The sequence below is a fragment of the Salvelinus alpinus genome, chromosome 3 (assembly GCF_045679555.1).
Source record: "Salvelinus alpinus chromosome 3, SLU_Salpinus.1, whole genome shotgun sequence".
Taxonomy (NCBI): Eukaryota; Metazoa; Chordata; class Actinopteri; order Salmoniformes; family Salmonidae; genus Salvelinus; species Salvelinus alpinus.
In genome coordinates, this window is record NC_092088.1 from 38,714,055 (window position 1) to 38,740,171 (window position 26,117).

The 26,117-nt window shown below is 43.6% G+C and overlaps 1 protein-coding gene across 1 annotated transcript in view; it reads left to right on the plus strand.

Moving 5' to 3' along the window:
- Positions 1-557: 557 nt before the first annotated feature.
- The window catches only part of LOC139570673 (rab11 family-interacting protein 2-like), a 30,060-nt gene continuing 4,500 nt past the window's right edge, over positions 558-26,117 (plus strand). Inside the window, exons 1-4 of the mRNA XM_071392754.1 lie at positions 558-739; positions 1,095-1,749; positions 16,275-16,681; positions 21,820-22,186. Coding sequence (XP_071248855.1) covers positions 1,397-1,749; positions 16,275-16,681; positions 21,820-22,186 — 1,127 coding nt within the window. The 5' untranslated portion in view covers positions 558-739; positions 1,095-1,396. The remainder of the gene's footprint in view (positions 740-1,094; positions 1,750-16,274; positions 16,682-21,819; positions 22,187-26,117) is intronic.

Sequence of the window (26,117 nt, forward strand, 5' to 3'; positions counted from 1 at the left end):
ACATACTTTCCATTGTTTCATTATTACTTCCTTGTTTTAATTAATTACTGTTAGTTACGATATGATTGGATTCACCACTCTAATGAAACACTTTTTCATGCATTTTCCATTTTCGGCATGCACCAACTCTCTCCAAATCGAGAAAACTGTATCACCGACATTAGAATCACATGGACATATGTTTCCTGCTTTTTCGAAAAGGCACATTCTTCTTCCACAGTCTTGGCTCCTTTCTGTACCTAGTGGCTATGTACCTAGTGGCGCACCTAGTGGTCTAAGGCACTGCATTTCAGTGTCACTGCGGTTCCTGGTTCGAATCCAGGCTGCATCACATCCGGCCGTGATTGGGAGTCCCATAGGGCGGCGCACAATTGGCCCAGCGTTGTCTGGTTTTTCCCGGGGTAGGCAGTCATAGTAAATAATAATGTATTTTTAACTGACTCGCCTAATTAAATAAATAGAAATAAAAATAAACCTAGGGCATGTACAACTATGAACATGCTCCTGTAACCCCGTTTGTTTCTACGGCAACAGAGGAGGAGCTTGAACTTTCACCTGTGACTGTTGCGGATGTAGTTGGCTAAGGAAATTAGAGTTTTTGGTTGGTACAACTAGCAGGCTGTAACATCACGAAATCTACCTCCAATAAATAATGTTGAAGTTTATTTGTGAAATATGTTAAACAATCGAATGGATTTACATGATGGCAAAATGTCGCAAGTTTGGAGAAAATGACGAGGTACAGTATTGAGCAAGCTTGTTTAGTTAGCTAACATAATCAGCTGTCCAATCTACTGTACAGCTAGTAATCAATGCTACTACTTTGCAACACGTTATTATTGTATAAGAATACCGATTGGTCTGTCACAATATGGCAAACGCAACAGAACTGAAAAACACGCTATTTTTGCTGTATAGCTAAATAGCTAGCTAATCCTTCAACCAAACTAGCAATGGTTATTGGTGTCAGCTGTTTAGCTTGCTCGTTAGTTGGTCTGTTTAACTTGAATCATAGATAGCACATCTGTATTACATACGTTAGTCAACCTGCCCAACTGCTTACAATGTACTCTTCTCTCCCATGTTGCTTTCAGGTGACTTGCTTAACAACAGTGGCTTGGACATTTGTGATATGATAATCACAAAAGACAAGTGTGTAAAATGGACTGAAGTAATTAGTTAGTTGCTAACTTTTGAGATGTGCTACTAGCTGTACATATAAAAAATATATGACCAATAAGCACTTTAAGTTGTCTTTACCTACAAATCACCAATCTACATGAACATCATGTACTAAGAAATAAGTTGTTACTGTTTGCATGCTCTGTCGTCACTTTAAGGTAAATTCACCTCCACATACATTTGTTTTGCTAACCACACATAAACAGAGCTGATCATGTCACTAGTAGAGCAGTCCCAAAAGTGGTTCCCGACTCATGTCCAAGCCACTGTTCTTCAAGCAACTGACCTACAAGCTAAGAGTAAGAATGGCACCAACGATGCCTACACTATCATTCAGCTGGGAAAGGAGAAGTACTCGACATCTGTGGCAGAGAAAACACTCAGCCCAGTGTGGAGAGAAGAAGCCTCCTTTGAACTGCCAGGTCTGCTTCTGGAGGGCAACCCAGAAATCTACGAACTATGCCTCATCGTGATGCACAGGTCCCTGGTGGGGATGGATAAATTCCTGGGCCAGAGTACCATCAATCTCAATGAGATTTTTGATAACAAGGAGAGAATGAAAACTGAGTAAGTATCACCAACTAATCTAACTAAATAATGTTTTTGCTGCCTTTCAAGGAAGTTTCAGAACATTAAGCCTAATACGATATAACTTTTTGTCCAACTGTTAAATATGACATTTGTCTTCTCTGCTCTCAAACCCACATGTATAAACACATAGGCTGTAAAGTCACAACGAACAATTCTAAGCCTTTGGTTTCCTAGTTCTGTGTTTGATGTTTAAGGAACTGCCAACAGGAAGAAGTAGGTTGGATTTGCGGAACTGTCTTGTTCACGTCACAGGACTAACCTGCAGAAATAATATGGAACATGATTCAGAGGGTTGGGTAGACTAGCCTAAATCATTTGATGGTTTGGAAAAACTGTCCCTGGTCACCAATGATGTGTCTCTGTGGTCAGCATTGCAAACGTTTTAATGTGGCAGTTAATTGGAAAACATTCTAACAGTATTTCTGATTTGTATTCTCAACTCACAATCATATACTTTTAATGTGGGGCTATGACAGTCAATTTCAAATTAGTCTGACATTGCTTGTCTTATCTCACCGCCACTAATGACATGGGTGTGCTTGATGCATGTCGCGTCGGATCTTCTCAAAGTCAAGGGGGGAGGTTGACAGTGCGCACCTCATCTCTCCTGTCACATCCAACCTGCTTTGATATTTGTTTTTAATGGAGACCAGAGCACTGAATAAGCGTACCATGAGTTTTAATGGTCTTTTGACTTTTTAGCCCATTTCCTCACCAATTTCGTGATATCCAAGTGGTAGTTAGTCTTGTCCTATCGCTGCAACTCCTGTACGGACTCGGGAGAGGTGAAGGTCGAGAGCCATGCTTTCTCCAAAACACGACCCTGCCAAGTCACACTGCTCGCTTAACCCGGAAGCCAGCCGCAGCAATGTATCGGACGACGCACCATACAACTGGTGACCGTGTCAGCGTGCATGCGCCCGGCCCGCCACAGGTGTCGCTAGAGTGCGATGGGACAAGGACATCCCGGCCAAACCCTCCCCTAACCCGGACGACACTGGGTCAATTGTGCGCCACCTCATGGGTCTCCCGGTCGCGGCCGGATTGAACCCTGGTCTGTTGTGACTCCTCAAGCACTGCGATGCAGTGTCTTAGACCGCTGCACCACTCGGGAGGCCTTCTCTAAAATATTTTGCACAAATGTATTTACATTCCTGTTAGTGAGCATTTTGTCTTTTGCCAACATGATCCATCCACCTGACAGGTGAGGTATATGAAGAAGCAGATTAAATAGCATGATCATTCAATCTACCAGGGTGTTTACAAACACTATAGGAACAAGATAATACACATCTATCAATCACATTTTTACTAATACTGTAGAACTTTGTTCTAAAGCTGTATCCATATCCATTGGATGCAGTGATCACAATTTCTTATTTATTTTTTATTTCACCTTTATTTAACCAGGTAGGCCAGTTGAGAACAAGTTCTCATTTAAACTGCGACCATGCCAAGATAAAGCAAAGCAGTGCGACAAAAACAACAGAGTTACACATAAACAAACGTACAGTCAATAACACAATATGAAAATCTATGTACAGTGTGTGCAAATGTAGAAGAGTAGGGAGGTAAAGGCAATAGATAGGCCATGGAGACGAAATAATTACAATTTAGCATTAACACTGGAGTGATAAATGTGCAGATGATGATGTGCAAGTAGAGATAATGGGGTGCAAAAGAGCAAGAGGATAAGTAACAATATGGGGATGAGGTAGTTGGGTGTGCTATTTACAGATTGGCTGTGTACAGGTACAGTGATCGGTAAGCTGCTCTGACAGCTGATGCTTGAAGTTAGAGAGGGGGATTTAAGACTCCAGCTTCAGTGATTTTTGCAATTAGTTCCAGTCATTGGCAGCAGAGAACCGGAAGGAAAGGCGGCCAAAGGAAGTGTTGGCTTAGGGGGTGACCAGTGAAGTATACCTGCTGGAGCGCGTGCTACGGGTGGGTGTTGCTATGGTGACCAGTGAGCTGAGATACGGTGGGGCTTTACGTAGCATAGACTAGATTACCTGGAGCCAGTGGGTTTGGCCACGAATATGTAGCGAGGGCCAGCCGACGAGAGCATACAGGTTGCAGTAGTATATGGGGCTTTGGTGACAAAACGGATGGCACTGTGATAGACTACATCCAATTTGCTGAGTTAATGTCGGAGGCTATTTTGTAAATGACATCGCCGAAGTCGAGGATCGGTAGGATAGTCAGTTTTACGAGGGTATGTTTGGCAGCATTTGTGAAGGAGGCTTTGTTGCGAAATAGGAAGCCGATTCTAGATTTAATTTTGGATTGGAGATGTTTGATGTGAGTCTGGAAGGAGAGTTTACAGTCTAACCAGACACCTTGGTATTTGTAGTTGTCCACATATTCTAAGTCAGAACCGTCCAGAGTAGTGATGCTAGTCGGGCGGGAGTGTGCGGTCAGCAATCGGTTGAAGAGCATGCACTTAGTTTTACTTGCATTTAAAAGCAGTTGGAGGCCTCGGAAGGAGTGTTGTATGGCATTGAAGTTTGTTAGCACAGTGTCCAAAGAAGGGCCAGATGTATACAGAATGGTGTCGTCTGCGTAGAGGTGGATCAGAGAATCACCAGCAGCAAGAGCGACATCATTGATATATACAGAGAAAAGAGTGGGTCCGAGAATTGAACCCTGTGGCACCCCCATAGAGACTGCCAGAGGTCCGTACAACAGGCCCTCCGATTTGACACACTGAACTCTATCTGGGAAGTAGTTGGTGAACCAGGCGAGGCAGTCATTTGAGAAGCCAAGGCTATCGAGTCTGCCGATAAGAATGCTGTGATTGACAGTCGAAGCCTTGGCCAGGTCGATGAAGACGGCTGCACAGTACTGTCTTTTATTGATGGCGGTTATATCGTTTAGGACCTTGATCGTGGCTGATGTGCACCCATGACCAGCTCGGAAACCAGATTGCATAGTGGAGAAGGTACGGTGGGATTCGAAATGGTCAGTGATCTGTTTGTTAACTTGGCTTTTGAAGATTTTAGAAAGGCAGGGCAGGATGGATATAGGTCTAACAGTTTGAGTCTACAGTGTCTCCCCCTTTGAAGACGGGGATGACCGCGGCAGCTTTACAATCTTTGGGGATCTCAGATGATACGAAAGAGAGGTTGAATAGGCTAGTAATAGGGGTTGAAATTTTTTGGGCGGATAATGAGATGTTGGCCGGGGTAGGGGTAGCCAGGTGGAAAGCATGGCCAGCCGTAGAAAAATGCTTATTGAAATGATCAATTATCGTAGATTTATCGGTGGTGACAATGTTTCCTATCCTCAGTGCAGGGGGCAGATGGGAGGAGGTGCTCTTATTCGCCATGGACTTTACAGTGTCCCAAAGCTTTTTGGAAATAGTGCTATAGGATGCAAATTTCTGTTTGAAAACCTAGCTTTAGCTTTCCTAACTGACTATTTGTTCCTGACTTCCCTGAAAAGTTGCATATCGCGGGGGCTATTCGATGCTAATGCAGAAGGCCACAGGATGTTTTTGTGCTGGTCAAGGGCAGTCAAGTCTGGGGTGAACCAATGGCTATATCTGTTCTTAGTTCTACATTTTTTGCTTAAGATGGTGAGGAAAGCACTTTTAAAGAGCGACCAGACATTCTCTACTGACGGGATGACGTCAATATCCTTCCAGGATACCCGGGCCAGGTCGATTAGAAAGGCCTGCTCGCTGAAGTGTTTTAGGGAGCGTTTGACAGTGATGAGGGTTGGTTGTTTGACCACGGACCCATTACGCACCCAGGCAATGAGGTAATGATCGCTGAGATCCTGGTTGAAGACAGCAGAGGTGTATTTAGAGGGCAAGTTGGTCAGGATGATATCTATGAGGGTGCCCATGGTTACGGATTTAGGGTTGTACCTGGTAGGTTCCTTGATAATTTGTGTGAGATTGAGGGCATCTAGCTTAGATTGTAGGACGGCCAGGGTGTTAAGAATGTCCCAGTTTAGGTCACCTAACAGTACGAACTCTGAAGATGGATGGGGGGAAATCAATTCACAAATGGTGCCCAGGGCACAGCTGGGGGCTGAAGGGGGTCTATAACAAGCGGCAACGGTGAGAGAGTTGTTTCTGGAAAGGTGGATTTTTAAAAGTAGAAGCTCGAATTGTTTGGGCACAGACTTGGATAGTATGACAGAACTCTGCAGGGTATCTCTGCAGTAGATTGCAACTCCGCCCCCTTTGGCAGTTCTACCTTGTCGGAAAATGTTATAGTTGGGGATGGAAATTTCAGGATTCAGACACTGCTAGGACATCCGGGTTGGCGGAGTGTGCTAAAGCAGTGAATAAAACAAACTTATAAAGGAGGCTTCTAATGTTAACATGCATGAAACCAAGGCTTTTACGGTTATAGAAGTCAACAAATGAGAGCGCCTGGGGATTGGGAGTGAAGCTAGGGGCTGCAGGGCCTGGGTTAGCCTCTACATTACGAGAGGAGTAGGATAAGGGTACGGCTAAAGGCTATAAGAACTGGTCGTCTAGTGCGCTCGGAACAGAGAGTGAAAGGAGCAGGTTTCTGGGCGCTGAAGAATAGATTCAAGGCATAATGTACAGACAATGGTATTGCAGGATGTGAATACAAAGGAGGTAAACCTAGGTATAGAGTTACGATGAGAGATGTTTTGTCTCTTTAGGCACCATTGAAGCTGGCCACCTCTCATAGCCTGTTTCTTCCTAGGTTCTGGCTTTTCTAGGGAGTTTTTCCTAGCCACCGTGCTTCTACACCTGCATTGCTTGCTGTTTGGGGTTTTAGGCTAGGTTTCTGTACAGCACTTTGTGACATCAGCTGATATAAGAAGGGCTTTATAAATAAATACATTTGATTGATTAAGCCAGGTGAGGTCACCACGTGTGGGGGTTGGAACAAAAGGTCTAGCTAAGGAATATTGAGCAGGGCTGGAGGCTCTGCAGTGAAATAGGACAATAATCACTAACCAAAACAGCAATAGACAAGGCATATTGACATTAGGTAGAGGCGTATGTAGCCGAGTGATCATAGGGTCCAGTGAGTAGCTATGCGAGCTGGAGACACGGCGATTCGGACAGCTAGCGGGCCGGGGCTAGCAGATGGGCCTTCGAGGGACGTCGCAACGGGAGAGCCTGTTGAAACCCCCTCGGATGGTTACGTCGGCAGACCAGTCGTGATGGATTGGCGGGGCTCTTTGTCGGCAGTAAAAGGGTCCAGGCAAAATAGGTATTGTAGCCCAAGAATTGGCTGATGGACCACTTCAGCTAGCCGGGAGATGGGCCTAGCCTGGAGCTAGCCTGGAGCTAACTGATGCTTGCTTCCGGACAGAGACGTTAGCCAGGAGTAGCCACTTGGATAGCTGCTAGCTAGCTGCGATGATCCGGTGTAAAGGTTCAGAGCTTGCGGTAGGAATCTGGAGATGTGGTAGAGAAAAAGCAGTCGAATATGCTCTGGATTGATATTGCGCTGTGCAGACTGGCAGGAATTGACCCGGCTGAGGCTGGCTGATGTCTGAGTTAACGGTGATGACCGCTAGCAGTGGCAAACTGACTACTAGCTAGTTAGCTGGCTCGCCACTGATGGGGTTCCGGTTCTAAAGTGTAAAAAACGGTATTATGAAGCCAAGATCACTTTACATGTAATTAACATTCAATTATGGGCAGAAAGACAAATTCAACTCCATTTTTCATTGAATCAGATGGCTTATTCATTACAAAACCATTTGATGTTGCCAATTTATTTTAATGATTACTTATTTGGCAACGTGGGCAAACTTAGGCAGGAAATGCCAACAATGAACAGTGAGCCATCGTATTCATGCACAAAATAACTAATAATAAAAGTATAGCATTTTAAGTTAGAATTTTGTAAAGTTAGTGTGGGAGAAGTGGAAAATTATTGTTATCAACTTAGATGCAAAGCTACTGAGGATGGTAGCTGACTCTATAGCCACTCCTATCTGTCATATTTAATCTGAGCCTACAGGAAAGTCTTTGTCCACCGGCCTGGAGGGAAGCCAAAGTCATTCCGCTACCCAAGAGTGGTAAAGCGGCCTTTACTGGTTCTAACAGCAGACCTATCAGCTTGCTGCCAGCTCTGAGCTGGCATTTCTCTGTACACAAATTAACAACAGAATTTCAGCATGTTAATTTAAAACAAAATTGATTTAACCTTTTATTTAACTTGGCAAGTCAATTAAGAACAAATTCTTATTTACAATGACGGCCTACCCCCGGCCAAACCCTAACCTGGACGACGCTGGGCCAATTGTGCACTGCCCTATGGGACTCGCAATCACGGCCGGTTGTGATCCAGCCTGGAATCGAACCAGGGTCTGTAGTGACGCCTCTAGCACTGAGATGCAGTGCCTTAGACCGCTGCACCACTCGGGAGCCCAAATAGAGAAGGGCACTCAACATGTACTGTACTGCACTGACACAAATTACTGATGATTGGTTGAAAGAAATTGATAACAAAAAGATTGTGGGAGCTGTACTGTTAGATTTCAGTGCAGCCTTCGATATTATTGACCATAACCTGTTGTTGAAAAAACTTATGTTGTGGCTTTTCAACCTCTTCCATATTGTGGATTCAGAGCTATCTATCTAATAGAACTCAAAGGGTTTTCTTTCATGATAGCTTCTCTAATGTCAAACATGTAAAGTGTGGTGTACCGCAGAGCAGCTCTCTGGCATTGAACAAGGCATATGTGTCCATGTATGCTGATGATTCAACCATATACTGTACGCATCGGCAACCACAGTTAATGAAGTCACTGAAACCCTTAACAAAGAGTTGCAATCTGTTTTGGAATGGTGGCCAGTAATAAACTGGTCATGAACATGTTTAAAACTAAGGGCATTGTATGTGGTACAAATCATTCCCTAAGTTCTAGACATCTGAATCTGGTAATGAATGGTGCGGCTGTTGAACAGGTTGAGTAGACTAAATTACTTGGCGTTACCTTAGATTGTAAACTGTCATTGTCAAGACATATCAACTCAGCAAAAAAAGAAACGGTCCTTTTTCAGGACCCTGTCTTTCAAAGATAATTTGTAAAAATCCATATAACTTAACAGATCTTCATTGTAAAGGGTTTAAACACTTTCCCATGCTTGTTCAATGAACCATAAACAATTAATGAACATGCACCTGTGGAACAGTCGTTAAGACACTAACAGCTTACAGACGGTAGGCAATTAAGGTCACAGTTATGAACACTTAGGAGACTAAAGAGGCCTTTCTACTGACTCTGAAAAACACCAGAAGAAAGATGCCCAGGGTCCCTGCTCATCTGCGTGAACATGCTTTAGGCATTCTGCAAGGAGGCATGAGGACTGCAGAGGTGACCAGGGAAATAAATTGCAAAGTCCATACTGTGAGACGCCTAAGCCAGCGCTACAGGGAGACAGGACGGACAGCTGATCGTCCTCGCAGTGGCAGACCACGTGTTACACCTGCACAGGATCGGTACATCCGAACAGCACATCTGCAGGACCGGTACAGGGTGGCAACAACAACTGCCCGAGTTACACCAGGAACGCACAATCCCTCCATCAGTGCTCAGATTGTCTGCAATAGGCTGAGAGAGGCTGGACTGAGGGCTTGTAGGCCTGTTGTAAGACAACAACGTCGCCTATGGGCACAAACCCACCGTCGCTGGACCAGACAGGACTGGCAAAAAGTGCTCTTCACTGACGAGTCGCGGTTTTGTCTCACCAGGGGTGATGATCAGATTTGCGTTTATCGTAGAAGGAATGAGCGTTACACCGAGGCCTGTACTCTGGAGCGGGATCAAGGTGGAGGGTCCGTCATGGTCTGGGGTGGTGTTGTCACAGCATCATCGGACTGAGCTTGTTGTCATTGCAGGCAATCTCAACGCTGTGCGTTACAAGGAAAACATCCTCCTCCCTCATGTGGTACCCTTCCTGAAGGCTCATCCTGACATGACCCTCCAGCATGACAATGCCACCATGCACAGAACGAGCAGTATGGCTGAGTTCCTTCAAGACAGGAATGTCAGTGTCCTGCCATGGCCAGCGAAGAGCCCGGATCTCAATCCCAGTGAGCACGTCTGGAACCTGTTGGATCGGAGGGTGAGGGCAAGGGCCATTCCCCCCCAGAAATGTCTGGGAACTTGCAGGTGCCTTGGTGGAAGAGTGGGGTAACATCTCACAGCAAGAACTGGCAAATCTGGTGCAGTCCATGAGGAGGAGATGCACTGCAGTACTTAATGCAGCTGGTGGCCACACCAGATACTGACGGTTAGTTTTGATTTTGACCCGCCTTTGTTCAGGGACACATTATTCCATTTCTGTTAGTCACATGTCTGTGGAACTTGTTCAGTTTATATCTCAGTTGTTGAATCTTGTTATGTTCATACAAATATATACACATATAATTGGTTAAGTTTGCTGAAAATAAACGCAGTTGACAGTGAGAGGGCGTATCTTTTTTTGCTGAGTTTACATTCAAAGTTTGTAAAGATGGGGAGAGATCTGTCTGTAATAAAGAGATCAATCATATGTATTTATAAAGCTCTTTTTACATCAGCCAATGTCAAAGTACTATACCGAAACCCAGCAAGCAATGCAGAGGTAGAAGCACAGTGGCTAGAAAAAAACTCCCTAGAAAGGCAGGAACTTAGGAAGAAACCTAGAGAGGAACCAGGCTCTGATGGGTGGCCAGTCCTCTTCTGGCTGTGCCGGGTTGACATTATAACAGTACATGGCCAAGATGTTCAAACGTTCATAGATGACCAGCAGGTTCAAATAATAATCACATTTGTTGTAGAGGGTGCAACAGGTCAGCACCTCATGAGTAAATGTCATTTGGTTTTTTATAGTTGAGCATTCAGAGTTAGAGACAGCAGTTGCGGTAGAGAGTCGAAATCAGAAGGTCCGGGACAAGTTAGCACGTCCTGTGAACTGCCGCAGGCAGAACAGATGAAACTGCTTTTTGACACCACACTCCAAAAAGCAAGTTCTGCAGGCTAGTTTTCTTATCTTGATTATTGTCCAGTCGAGTGCTGCAAGGAAAGACCTAGTTAAGCTGCAGCTGGCCCAGAACAGAGCGGCACATCTTGCTCTTCATTATAATCAGAGGGCTGATATAAATACTATGCATGCCAGTCTCTATTGGCTAAGAGTTGAGGAGACTGACTGCATCACTTGTGTTGAAAATCCCAATGTTTGCATAGTCAACTTACACACAACTCTGACACACACACTTACCCCACCAGACATGCCACCAGGGGTCTTTTCACAGTCCCCAAATCCAGAACAAATTCAAGAAAGCGTACAGTATTTTTATAGAGCCATTATTGCGAGGAACTCCGTTCCATCTCATATTGCTCAAATAAACAGCAAACCTGGTTTAAAAAAACAGATCAAGCAACACCTCGCTGCACAATGCCTCTCCCCTATTTGACCTAGATAGTTTATAGTTTGTGTGTATGTATTGATGTGTAGGCTACGTGTGCCTTTAAATGTAAAAAATGTACTGAGGAGTATTTCTGTCTGTAATTAAGCCCTTTTGTGGGGGAAAAAATTATTCTGATTAGCTGGGCCTGGCTCTCCAGTGGGTGGGGAACGGCACCTGCCCAGCCATGTGAGATCCATAGATTATGGCCTAATGATTTCATTCGAATTGACTGATTTCCTAATATGAACCGTAACTCAGTCAAATCTTTGAAGTTTTTGCATGTTGGGTTTATATTTCATTTATAAAACAGCATTCTTTATAAATATCCCGCAAACCCATTTTTATATCAGGTCGTGACCCCTAGTTTGCGAACCGCTGGGGTAAGAATTAGAATACCCTACCTCAATATTTGTAGCCATAGGTGATAATAGCTCTCTAGGAGCTGATTCGTCGTCAGTATTGTGGAATAATTATAATGTTAAGGTAAGATTGGAAAGGGAGAACGCTGGTCAGAGAGCAGTGCTGAATTTATTTTGATCCTATCCTTATTGACACAGGCCACAACGACGCACTGGGAAACGCATATCGGCCGTTGTAGGAACGATGCATCGTGAAAACACTCGTAAGCCTAAATTCCATCGCTATCGGAAACCGGGCCCTGTAGGATGGGGTCGATAAACCAGGAGGATTCTCCATCGTTTAAATCTCCAGTTTGGGAACATTTTGGCTTCCCAGTAGATTACAACAGCGATGGACAGAGAGTTAACAGTACTATGTCGCCACTGCTCAACGAAAATAGCCTATGCAGCTGCCAACATCTCAAACATGTTGGCAAATTGTCGACATCACCCTAGTGTTCCTCCCACCTGAGCAAGATGGAAACGCAAAAAAAACATCACAACTTTTTCTTCCCTCTGCATTCAAGCAGCCCTTCGCAGCTGATTCTGACCGTGCCAAATAAATTACAAGAGCGATAGGCATGTTTATAGCCGCGGATATGCGCCCATTACGAACTTCGCCCTCTCGCACCAATTTTCAGCAAATGGGTAGTACCCGCTCTATATAAGCAATGGTGCATTGTGTTGCTCTTACTACAGATGGATGGGCCTCCAGTGCTACACAAAGGTACTCAATGACAGCCCATCACATTACCCCAGAGTGGGCAATGAGAGATACTGTGCTGCAGACACGCCCCCTTTATGAGAGTCACACAAGTGCACATATTTTCATCTTTGTAAGAAAACATCATACCATAGGCCTATACGATTTCACACTTATATTGCACTTTGTTTTAGTTTTGTTGAGTAATCGTGCGTTTTCATTTAAGAAAATACAAAGTGTTGGTATTCTGATTGTGCTCTCACCAGTCATTATATGACTCATGATAATTTATGGAATCGGGAATACCAACGTTTTGTATTTTCTCAAATAAACCAAAATGAACAACAGTAACTGTTGGTGTTTTATTTTTCCCGCTGTACCGAAACCGAACCGTAACCCCAAAAAAGCAATACGTACTAAACTGGGTTTGGTGACCTGTTTCACCCCTAGTTGCCTGGACATCTGTCTTGTTGTGACACAGGCTACGCCATTGTGCTAGTTAAAAGATGTGCTTTGTTGACACCGAACAATGAATCAAGAGGTTAGTCTTTTGAGAATAGACTGCCATTCATGTTGTAATTGAGTTGACTGGGTGCAGCCTTTGTAGTTGGTGAACTAGTCCAGCGAGAACCGCAGTCAGCAGGCCATCAGATAATCTTTCCTGTCTAATAGCAGCAAACTGTTCCACCTCAATTCCAGTAATCACACAATCAACAAATGGCAATACTGTCCTTGCTTATTCTTGCCTTATACTGGAATTGAGATGGTAAACTGTCATTTATGGACATGGCATAGGCTAAACATTATGTTGTGCTCTTTTGGGTATTAGCCTATGCTAACTGAATGTGGTTGAACTGGCCAAACATGTCTTGTTACTAATTCTGACTCAAATGATATATATTTTTCCAGTGGTGTGGATGTATGGAAAAAAACACTACACCAGCTCCACCCAATCCAGTTGCGCTGTGTAAAGTTATTTTTGGCTGTGTAGAATAACTATGGCACAATGTGTTGTGGTTAGCTAGGCCTAGGCTACGTGGATGAGTAAGCCTCCATTCTGCTCAGAGGAACAGGAACCTAAGAGGATCTGGTGTCAATTAGCCATTGGTACATTTCGTCATGCAAACATTAGCACACTTCCTCTTTACCCATTTAGTTGGGGAGAATGTGTCATAAGCAACCGTTGATGGTAGTATTTATTCAAGGTGCCGGAGCTGATGCACCTCCAGGGTTTTGCAGTCATTCAAGTACAGAGCTGTTGTGGAGATGTCAATGTACCCGTATTTAGTCATCCCACACAACTGACTCAACTAGAATGAGCCAAAGGCCCACTCTTGTGCTGCCATATCCATATACTGGAGCAGTCCCAATTTGCTAACTAGCTGTGTCCGTCAACTGTATTTTCAAGCTGACACATGGGGAGGAGAGTCTATCTAGACATTGAAGTAGGCAGCCCCTAATTATCGCACACCTGTGTTGATTGTGAGGAGTTTCTCAGAGGTCTTGGTAGAGTGGGAGTATTGTGGTTCCAGGCAGAGGGAGGTTTATCTTGGCCTTGACACCCGTGTGAAGTACAGGGCTGGCCCCCTCAGCAGCATGCTGTGGCTCCTAGATCGTGCTCCGAAGGACAGAGCACACTGTGAATAAGGCTAGCTAGACCAAGAGGCCCCTGCCATGGAGGTTCTTTAGACACAGTTTAGGGCAAAAAACATCATGCCTGTCCACTTTTCCAATGACAGAAATAGCCTATAGCTTGAACAGACAGAGAGAGGTTGTGCTCATTGAGGAATTGTGGAATTTACCAGAGCACCTGCTGTTTGAGAGGTGGTTTAAATGTTGACTTTGTATTTTGAGTGAGCTTTGTTCCCAGTTCTACATTGTTGCAGTCGACAAACCATTGGTTTAAAAAGGCCAGACCAGTGGTCACAAAGCGGTCGATCGCGGTCTACTGGTCGATCTCCAAAGCATTCCTAGTCGATCGCCAACAATTTCTATAAAAAAAACAATAATAAAGCCACAGAGTTTCTAAACCCAGAAGCGCAACTTCGTGAGACTTCCGGGAACGCTTGTGAAACAGACCAAATAGACCAGGCCGGGGTTTGAGAAGTCAATGAGAAGTGCAAAATTCTTCCTTCGTTTTTAATTTTCCCGAAATCTAAAGGCACAACCTAGATTCGAGCTTATTTCTTAAGTAGTTTAGCATGTTATTACTCCAACCTCTTGATCGTGACAAACCTACACATTTTAATGTTTGTCTTAAACAACTTTATATTGAAGGAGTGCCTTTTTGATTTGACAGCCTGCACATGCGCAGTTCGGCGGGAAACGACAGTTTGGATCCGATGACGTGTTTAGCTAGCCAACGTCGCCATGACGTCGCCTCAAGTGTGATCGGGGATTTCTATTGGAGAAGCAGTTTTTGCCTGTCTTTGATAAAGCCTTGCGTTCGTGTTTTTATATTTGTTTCACGCTGTTTGTAGTCGGTGCACTTGATTCAGCTGCCCTGTGCGGGGTAGTCGAAGTGTCTCCAATTTGAACCATTTCATGTGTCTGAAGGTACAAACTCCGCCATCAGCTGGAAGACAGGGTCTTCTTTTTGGTCAGTCTCCCTCCGCTGAGATTGACCATCAGATGCAGGCACCATCAATAAAATAAAAAAAGCGAATTATTTCAATTCATGCTCACTCAGCTATGCCTCACAAGTAATACAGCAAAGTATCTATTACCAAGGTTGATCATATACCTCAAGTTTTAAAATATAATGATAAAATTGTCTGAGAAGAACAACATTGCAATGCCATTGGCAGGGTAATTCAAGCATAGCCAATATGCATTGATAATGTATTGGGCCTATAGCCTATTGCACACACATCATTGCTACAGAGCTGTTTTTAATTGGTTAATGTTGCATAGGCTTAGTTTTTTAAGTCATGTTTTTTTTATTTTTTTTATCTGAGCGCTAGACCTCAGCCTGCATTTTGACTTAAAAAGTGATCTCCCCTCAAAGGTTGGTGACCACTGGGCTAGACCTAGGCTATGGAGAAGCCAGCATTCTCATTAGCATGTATGAGTTGCATGGTTATCCTGCACCATTGCCTTTGTAATTTCCCAATTGCTTGTCGTAGCAGTTCTGAACAAAGGCCAGATTTGTGCAAATGTCACCCCTTTTTCTCACAGCGACGGCATCAATCGTATTACTTCCAGCAGAAAAGGCAAAGAGGTTAAATAAACAGGAGCAGAGTAGCAGAATGGCCTTGATGAACCATATTATTCAACATTCTTTTCGCGATTCAGACCATCACAGTTAGCAGGGAATTATGTTTATCCCTCGTATAATATGTATTCACAGGGAGACGAAAAGCTTCAAGTGACGTCGCCTGTGGATTTATGTGAGGTGAAATTGGGGACTTCCACCACAGACATTTTACCCTAATAATTTATTGAATACACAAGTTGTTACTCTTCCTCAGTGAAATGTCGGACTCAAACAGTTTTTTGATCCCCACTTTTCTAATAATTTCTTCAAAATGAAATGGCTCAACTCACTTGGGTACTCTCAGATTTCTGTGTTGTACGTTTACTGATAGTTTTTACCTCAGTCGATAGAGCATATCACTTTAGCCTGTTTTTTTTTTTTTAAACCTAATTTTTCATAAACAAAGCTTAGAATTTAGATGAATTAAATAATAGGCCTATATTTTTCACTGATTAAAAAAAAAAAAAAAAAAAACTTATTTCCAAGTGGAAAAAGGTCTGAACATGTTCATAATTCATACATTTTTAAAAAGAATGAATATGTAACCACCCCTGTTGCTATGACAAACCTAAATTATCTCAGAACAAAAACAAATAACTTTAACTTGAATTTGTAACGTTTTACCACCCATTAAGGCACCTGCTGTTTTCTTTGATGTTTTCATCTTATATTCCTGTATTCATTTTAATGTGCCACTAACAACAATTACCTGTCTAATAATTATCCCTATGTCCTTCTTTCAGCTGGTACTCTTTGGACTCCAGGCCAGGGAAGAAGAGGAAGGAGAGAGGGAAGATCCAGGTCAGCATCCAGTTCATGAGGAACAACATGACGGCCAGCATGTTCGACCTTTCCGTAAAGGACAAGCCCCGCTCGCCCTTCACTAAACTCAAGGACAAGCTGAAGGGTCGCAAGCACGATGGTGGCTTCTCCGACACCTCCTCAGCCATCCTGCCCCGCTCCGCAATGTTTGACTCGGAGACCCTTCGCCAGCCCAGTGCTCCGGACCATCAGCCCCAGCCAGAGCCCAAAATCAAGAGACACTTACTGGCCGGCTCCCATAAGCTCTCCGCTGCCCACTCCATGTCCGACCTCATTGGCACCCACTTCCGCCCCAAGCTGGACTCTATGAACTCCATCGAGGAGCTGGGTAAGGACAGCAGCTTCTTCTAGTGTTAGGCCTATTTTGTTACAGTACAACCTTATTCTAAAATGTATTCAATTGTTTTTTCCTCCTCATCAATCTACTACATACAATACTCCATAATGACAAAGCAAAAACAGTTTTTAAAATACATTTTTGCAAATGTAGCATTTTTTTTATTTTTATGATATCACATACACATAAGTATTCAGACACTTGACTCAGTACTTTGTTGAAGCACCTTTGGCAGTGATTACAGCCTCGAGTCTTCTTGGTTATGACGCTACAAGCTTGCAGATCCTCTCAAGCTCTATCAGGTTGGATTGGGAGTGTCACTGCACAGCTATTTTCAGGTCTCTCCAGATATGTTTGATCTGGTTCAAGTCCGGGCTTTGGCTGGGCCACTCAAGGACATTCAGAGACTTGTCCCAAAGACACTCCTGCATTGTCTTGGCTGTGTGCTTAGGGTCGTTGTCCTGTTGGAAGGTGAACCTTCACCTCAGTCTGAGGTCCTGAGCACTCTGGTGAAGGTTTTCATCAAGAATCTTTGTACTTTGTACTGCTCCGTTCATTTTTCCCTCGATCCTGACTACTCTCTCAGCCCCTGCCACTGAAAAACATCCCCACATTATGATGCTGCCACCACCATGCTTCACGGTAGGGATGGGGCCTGGTTTCTTCCAGACGTGACGCTTGGTATTCAGGCCAAAGAGTTCAATCTTGGTTTCATCAGACCAGATAATCTTGTTCTCATGGTCTCAGTCCTTTAGGTGCCTTTTGGCAAACTCCAAGAGGGCTGTCATGTGCCTTTTACTGAAGAGTGGCTTCCGTCTGGCCACTCTACCATAAAGGCCCGATTGGTGGAGTGCTGCAGAGATGGTGGTCATTCTGTAAGGATCTCCCATCTCCACAGAGGAACTCTAGAGCTTGCAAAGCTGTCATCAAGGCAAAGGATGGCTACTTTGAAGAATCTCTAAAATATCAAATATATTTAGATGAGTTTAATACCTTTTTTGGTTACTACATGATTCCATGTGTTATTTCATAGTTTTCATGTCTTCACTATTATTCTACAAATGTATAAAATAGTAAAAATAACGAAAAACGCTTGATTGGGTAGGTGTGTCCAAACTTTTGACTGCCAGTGTGTGTGTGTGTGTGTATGTATACATACAGTTGAAGTCGGACGTTTACATACAACTTAGCCAAATACACTTTTACTCAGTTTCTCACAATTCCTGGCATTTAATACTAGTAAAAATTCCCTGTCTTAGGTCAGTTAGGATCACCACTTTATTTAAAAAATGTGAAATGTCAGAATAATAGTAGAGAGAATTATTTATTTCAGCTTTTATGTCATTCATCACATTCCCAGTGGGTCAGAAGTTTACATACACTCAATTAGTATTTGGTAGCATTGCCTTTAAATTGTTTAACTTGGGTCAAACATTTCAGGTAGCCTTCCACAAGCTTAAAAATAAAGGAGAGCCGCACACTCTAGGAGCTCAGATGCAAATTTTTTATTACCAACGTTTAAAACGAATGGATAGCATACGATCATAGATTCATTTTAGACTACACAAGCTTACAAACAATTACAATGGCAAAGTCACAATAAGTTTTCTTCTCCGTTAGCCAGCACCTCGCCTAAATATGTGTGCGTTTCTTTTTCTTCTAGAGCCTTCCACAAGCTTCCCACAATAAGTTGGGTGAATTTTGGCCCATTCCTCCTGACAGAGATGGTGTAACTGAGTCAGGTTTGTAGGCCTCCTTGCCTCCTAGGCTTGAGGTCAGGGCTTTGTGATGGCCACTCCAATACCTTGACTTTGTTGTCCTTAAGCCATTTTGCCACAACTTTGGAAGTATGCTTGGGGTCATTGTCCATTTGGAAGACCCATTTGCGACCAACCTTTAACTTCCTGACTGATGTCTTGAGATGTTGCTTCAATATATCCACATAATTTTCCTACCTCATGATGCCATCTATTTTGTGAAGTGCACCAGTCCCTTCTGCAGCAAAGCACCCCCACAACAAGATGCTGCCATCCCTGTGCTTCATGGTTGGGATGGTGTTCTTCGGCTTGCAAGCCTCCCCCTTTTTCCTCCAAACATAACAATGGTGATTATGGCCAAACAGTTCTATTTTTGTTTCATCAGACCTGAGGACATTTCTCCAAAATGTACGATCTTTGTCCCCATGTGCAGTTACAAACCGTAGTCTGTTTTTTTTATGGCGGTTTTGGAGCAGTGGCTTCTTCCTTGCTGAGCGGCATTTCAGGTTATGTCGATATTGGACACTGGTTTTACTGTGGATATAGATACTTTTGTACCTCAAAGTGTTTTCTCCAGCAGCTTCACAAGGTCCTTTGCTCTTGTTCTGGGATTGAATTGCACTTTTCGCATCAAAGTACGTTCATCTCTAGGAGACAATGCATCTCTTTCCTTAGTGGTATGACCGCTGCATGTTCCCATGGTTTTTATACTTGTGTACTATTGTTTGTACAGATGAACGTAGTACATTCAAGCATTTGGAAAGGATGAACCAGACTTGTGGAGGTCAATTATTATTTTTTTTTTTACAGTGAATTATATGTGAAATAATCTGTCTGTAAACCATTTTTGGAATAATTACTTGTGTCATGCACAAAGTAGATGTCCTAACCGACTTCCCGAAACTATAGTTTTGTTAACAAGGAATTTGTAGAGTGGTTGAAAAACGAGTTTTAATGACTCCAACCTAAGTGTATGTAAACTTCCGAATTCAACTGTATGTGTGTGTGTGTGTGTGTGTGTATATATATATATATATATATATATATATATATGAGCAGACACATGCACATTTGTGGCCTGCTGGAGGTCATTTTGCAGGGCTCTGGCAGTGCTCCTCCTTGCACAAAGGCGGAGGTAGCGGTCCTGCTGCTGGGTTGTTGCCCTCCTACGGCCTCCTCCACGTCTCCTGATGTACTGGCCTGTCTCCTGGTAGCGCCTCCATGCTCTGGACACTACCCTGACAGACACAGCAAACCTTCTTGCCACAGCTCGCATTGATGTGCCATCCTGGATGAGCTGCACTACCTGAGCCACTTGTGTGGGTTGTAGACTCCGTCTCATGCTACCACTAGAGTGAAAGCACCGCCAGCATTCAAAAGTGACCAAAGCATCAGCCAGGAAGCATAGGAACTGAGAAGTGGTCTGTGGTCACCACCTGCAGAACCACTCCTTTATTGGGGATGTCTTGCTAATTGCCTATAATTTCCACCTTTTGTCTATTCCATTTGCACAACAGCATGTGAAATTTATTGTCAATCAGTGTTGCTTCCTAAGTGGACAGTTTGATTTCACAGAAGTGTGATTGACTTGGAGTTACATTGTGTTGTTTAAGTGTTCCCTTTATTTTTTTGAGCTGTGTGTGTATATATATATATATACAGTGGGGAGAACAAGTATTTGATACACTGCCGATTTTGCAGGTTTTCCTACTTACAAAGCATGTAGAGGTCTGTCATTTTTATCATAGGTACACTTCAACTGTGAGAGACGGAATCTAAAACAAAAATCCAGAAAATCACATTGTATGATTTTTAAGTAATTAATTTGCATTTTATTGCATGACATAAGTATTTGATCACCTACCAACCAGTAAGAATTCCGGCTCTCACAGACCTGTTAGTTTTTCTTTAAGAAGCCCTCCTGTTCTCCACTCATTACCTGTATTAACTGCACCTGTTTGAACTCGTTACCTGTATAAAAGACACCTGTCCACACACTCAATCAAACAGACTCCAACCTCTCCACAATGGCCAAGACCAGAGAGCTGTGTAAGGACATCAGGGATAAATTGTAGACCTGTACAAGGCTGGGATGGGCTACAGGACAATAGCCAAGCAGCTTGGTGAGAAGGCAACAACTGTTGGCACAATTATTAGAAAATGGAAGAAGTTCAAGATGACGGTCAATCACCCTCGGTCTGGGGCTCCATGCAAGATCTCACCTCGTGGGGCATCAATGATCATGAGGAATGTGAGGGATCAGCCCAGAACTACACGGCAGGACCTGGTCAATGACCTGAAGAGAGTTGGGACCACAGTCTCAAAGAAAACCATTAGTAACACACTACGCCGTCATGGATTAAAATCCTGCAGCGCACGCAAGGTCCCCCTGCTCAAGCCAGCGCATGTCCAGGCCCGTCTGAAGTTTGCCAATGACCATCTGGATGATAGAAGGATGAGTACAACCCCAAGAACACCATCCCAACCGTGAAGCATGGAGGTGGAAACATCATTCTTTGGGGATGCTTTTCTGCAAAGGGGACAGGACGACTGCACCGTATTGAGGAGAGGATGGATGGGGCCATGTATCGCGAGATCTTGACCAACAACCTCCTTCCCTCAGTAAGAGCATTGAAGATGGGTCGTGGCTGGGTCTTCCAGCATGACAACGACCCGAAACACACAGCCAGGGCAACTAAGGAGTGGCTCCGTAAGAAGCATCTCAAGGTCCTGGAGTGGCCTAGCCAGTCTCCAGACCTGAACCCAATAGAAAATCTTTGGAGGGAGCCGAAAGTCCGTATTGCCCAGCGACAGCCCCGAAACCTGAAGGATCTGGAGAAGGTCTGTATGGAGGAGTGGGCCAAAATCCCTGCTGCAGTGTGTGCAAACCTGGTCAAGAACTACAGGAAACGTATGATCTCTGTAATTGCAAACTAAGGTTTCTGTACCAAATATTCAGTTCTGCTTTTCTGATGTATCAAATACTTATGTCATGCAATAAAATGCAAATTAATTACTTAAAAATCATACAATGTGATTTTCTGGATTTTTGTATTAGATTCCGTCTCTCACAGTTGAAGTGTACCTATGATAAAAATTACAGACCTCTACATGCTTTGTAAGTAGGAAAACCTGCAAAATTGTCAGTGTATCAAATACTTGTTCTCCCCACTGTATATATATAAAGCCATTTAACAGACACTTTTATCCAAAGTGACTGATAGTCATACATGCATACATCTTTTCACTTTGGGAACCACTGTGTTAGTCAACATGTATCAGATTAGTACCCCTAAGAAGACATTCTTTTTTTGTGTGCTTAGTATTATTTCCATAAAAAATATCAGATATTTTGTTTGTTGTGTTTCTTAGAGAAAGGGAGTGGTGCCGCCCCTCACAGGCGCTCCCAGAGTGAGGTGCGAGGCTACCAGAACACAGAGGAACACTGTGACCCTTTTACTGATATCAGCGATGGCCTGCCGCAGAAGTACGCCACCCTTCCTCGCAACCGCAACCCATTTGAGGTGGAGCAGGGCCAGCTGTGGGACCAAGGGGAGAAAAAGGAGAAGAAGGAGAAGGTCAGCCTACTTGAACGTGTGACCGGGAAGAAGGAGGGACGCAAGACCGACGGGGGGCGTTCGGGCAGCTCTGGAGACCTGCGCACGCCCAATCCCTTCAACAGCAACTCTCAGGGCGACATCCAACCAACCAACCCCTTCAGCTCACACTACAAAGCAAGGTAAAGCTTTCCACGTCCACACAACTATGTTTGGTATCCAAGCCAGGGTCATGTTCATTAGGCATAAAATGGCAAAAAAACTTATTGAAACATGTGGGGACTACCTGGGCTTAGCCAATAGGAAACGGACCTTTTCATTTTCCAACGCTTTCAATTGTGTGCTTTAATGAACACGACCCAGATGCACATGTATTGCACAGTATTCCTGGTCCCTTAGAATAGTTTCAAATGTTAGAAGACTTACAAAACTGAATGGCTTTTGCGGTCACTGTGCTAACGTTAGGTCAGCTGGCTTATTCAGGACGAGTTAGGGAGCTAATACAACTAGAACTTCCACTACAAAACTTTGCAACATGCTTTTAGAACACAAACAAAGTAGGCTGTCATTGTAAATAAGAATTTGTTCTTAACTGACTTGCCTAGTTAAATAAAGGTTAAATAAAAAAACATTACCTAAGCTGTTTCATAGAAATGTACCTTTCTAAGCTGTTTCACTGAACCAATCATATCAGGTTCCTCTTGTTACACTTATGTAGTGTCAAACATAATGTTTGCCCATATTGCTCATTTATACACTCACCAGTCAGTTTATTAGGGAAACCCATCTAGTACCGGGTCGGACCCCCCTTTGCCTTCAGAACAGCCTTAATTCTTCAGGGCATTGTACAAGGTGTCAGAATCATTCCACAGGGATGTTGGTCCATGCTGACGCAATGGTACCACGAAGTTGCTGCAGATTGAACGGCGGTACATTCATGCTGCGAACAGCCTGTTCCATCTCATCCCGAAGATGCTCTATTGGATTGAGGTCTGGGGACTACGCAGGCCACTCAAGTAAAATGAACTCGCTGTCATGTTTTTTTTCTCCACTCAATTGTATAGTGTTGGTGATCGGGTGCCCACTGGAGCCACTTCTTATGGATTTTAGCTGATAGGAGTGGAACCTGGTGTGGTCGTCTGCTGCAACAGCCCATCCGTGACAAGGAATTATGCGTTTTGAGATGCCGTTCTGCACACCACTGTTGTACTGCGCCGTTATTTGTATATTTGTTGACCGCCTGTTAGCTTGCACGATTCTTGCCATTCTCCTTTGACCTCACTCATCAACGGGCTGTTTTCGCCCACATTTTCCACAGGTCTGCAACTGACTGGATGTTTTTTGTTTGTTGCACAATTCTCGGTAAACCTTAGACACTGTTGTGCGTGAAAAGCCCAGGAGGGCGGCCGTTTCTGAGATACTGGATCTGGCACGCCTGGCACCAACGATCATACTACGCTCACAAAGTCGCTTATGTCACTTGTTTTGCTCATTCTAATGTTCAATCAAACAATAACTGAATGCGTCGATGCCTGTCTGCCTGTTTTATAAAGCAAGCCACAGCCACGTCTGTAGGTGCAATACACCACCGCGTTCACGGAAATGTATCTAATAAAATGTCCGGTGAGTGTATATCAGCAGTAGCATATAGTTATCCACGTGTTGGCCAAGTTTTCTTTATCATACTATACAGGTGTCATTACTGGCGTTAAGGGGCAATCTGCAGTTGCTACTTCCATTTGTATACCTTTAAATTCATTATGTATACTAGGGCTGGGACAATACCAGTATCGCGATACTCGTTAGTATCGTGTCAAGGAAACGAAACAAAAGCGTATTTAGCCCTCATGTTGGAAACATTATGTTGTCATCCAGAGTCACATTTATTTGTTTTCCAAGCTATGACACTATCAGGTACCAAGGTAAGACCCAAGTGCAGACTGTGTGAAGTTACAATGTTTTTTTGTAACAACAGGGGCAGGCAAACGACAGGTCAAGGCAGGCAGGGGTCGATAATCCAGAGTAGAGGCCAAGGTACAGGATGGCAGGTAGGCTCAGGGATAGGCGGAGTGGGCGGGTACAGGGTCAGGGCAGGCAAGGGTCAAAATCGAGGAGGGCGATAAAAGAGAAACTGGAAAAAGCAGGAACTGAGACACAAAACGCTGGTAGGCTTGAACAAACCAGACGAACTGGCAACAGACAGACAGAAAACATATAAATACACAGGGGATAATGGGGAAGATGGGTGACACCTGGAGTGGGGTGAAGACAATCACGAAGACAGGTGAAACAGATCTGGGCATGACAAGCACACTATTTTACATACAACAGATTTTGGCACTCTTAAGTGTTATTACATACAGCCAGGAATAACTATTGGATATACAGTTGAAGTCAGAAGTTTACGTACACTTAGGTTGGAGTCATTAAATCGTGTCGTGTGTGTGTATATGTATGTGTGTATATGTAAATATGTGTGTGTATATATGTATGTACACACACACACACACACACACACACACACACACAGTGCATTCGAAAGTATTCAGATTCCTTTAGTTGCCTTCTGGAAAACTCCAAGTGGGCTGTTGTGCCTTTTACTGAGTGGCTTCCGTCTGGCCACTCTACCATAAAGGCCTGATTGGTGGAGTCCTGCAGAGATGGTTGTCCTTCTGCAAGATTCTCCCATCTCCACAGACGAACTCTGGAGCTCTGTCAGAGTGACCATTGGGTTCTTGGTCACCTCCCGGACCAAGGCCCTTCTCTCCCAATTTCTCAGTTTGGCCGGGCGGCCAGCTCTAGGAAGAGTATTGGTGTTTCCAAACTTCTTCCATTTAACCTCTCTGGGATATTCGGGACGGTAGCGTCCCACCTCGCCAACAGCCAGTGAAATTGCAGGGCGCCAAATTAAAAACAACAGAAATCCCATAATTCAAATTCCTCAAACATACAAGTATTTTACCCCATTTTAAAGATAAACTTGTTATAAATCCAGCCACAGTGTCCGATTTCAAAAAGGCTTTACGACTAAAGCACACCAAACGATTATGTTAGGTCAGCATCTAGTCACAGAAAAACACAGCCATTTTTCCAGCCAAAGAGAGGAGTCACAAAAAGCAGAAATAGAGATAAAATGAATCACTAACCTTTGATGATCTTCATCAGATGACACTCATAGGACTTCATGTTACACAATACATGTATGTTTTGTTCGATAAAGTTTATATTTATATCCAGAAATCTCAGTTTACATTGGCGCGTTATGTTCAGTAGTTCTAAAACATCCGGTGATTTTGCAGAGAGCCACATCAATTTACAGAAATACTCATAATAAACATTGCTAAAAGATACAAGTGTTATTTTATATCCACTTCTCCTTAATGCAACCGCTGTGTCAGATTTCAAAAAAACTTTTCGGAAAAAGCACACCATGCAATAATCTGAGTACGGCGCTCAGACACAAAAACAAGCCATACAGATACCCGCCATGTTGTGGAGTCAACAGAAGTCAGAAATAGCATTATAAATATTCACTTTGATGATCTTCATCAGAATGCACTCCCAGGAATCCCAGTTCCACAATAAATGTTTGTTTTGTTCGATAAAGTACATCATTTATGTCCAAATACCTCCTTTTTGTTTGCGCGTTTAGTACACAAATCCAAACTCAGGAGGCGCGGGCAAGTCCAGGCAAAAGTTCAGACGAAAAGTAATATTACAGTTTGTAGAAACATGTCAAACGATGTATAGAATCAATCTTTAGGATGTTTTTATCATAAATCTTCAATAATGTTTCAACCGGAGAATTCCTTTGTCTGTAGAAATGCAATGGAACGGAGGTAACTCTCACGGGAGCGCGCGAGACTGAGCTCATGGCACTCTGCCAGACCCCTGACTCAAACAGCTCTCATTCCCCCCTCCTTCACAGTAGAAGCATCAAACAAGGTTCTAAAGACTGTTGACATCTAGTGGAAGCCTTAGGAAGTGCAATATGACCCCATAGACACTGTATATTCGATAGGCAATGACTTGATAAACTACAAACCTCAGATTTCCCACTTCTTGGTTGAATTTTTTCTCAGGTTTTTGCCTGACATATGAGTTCTGTTATAC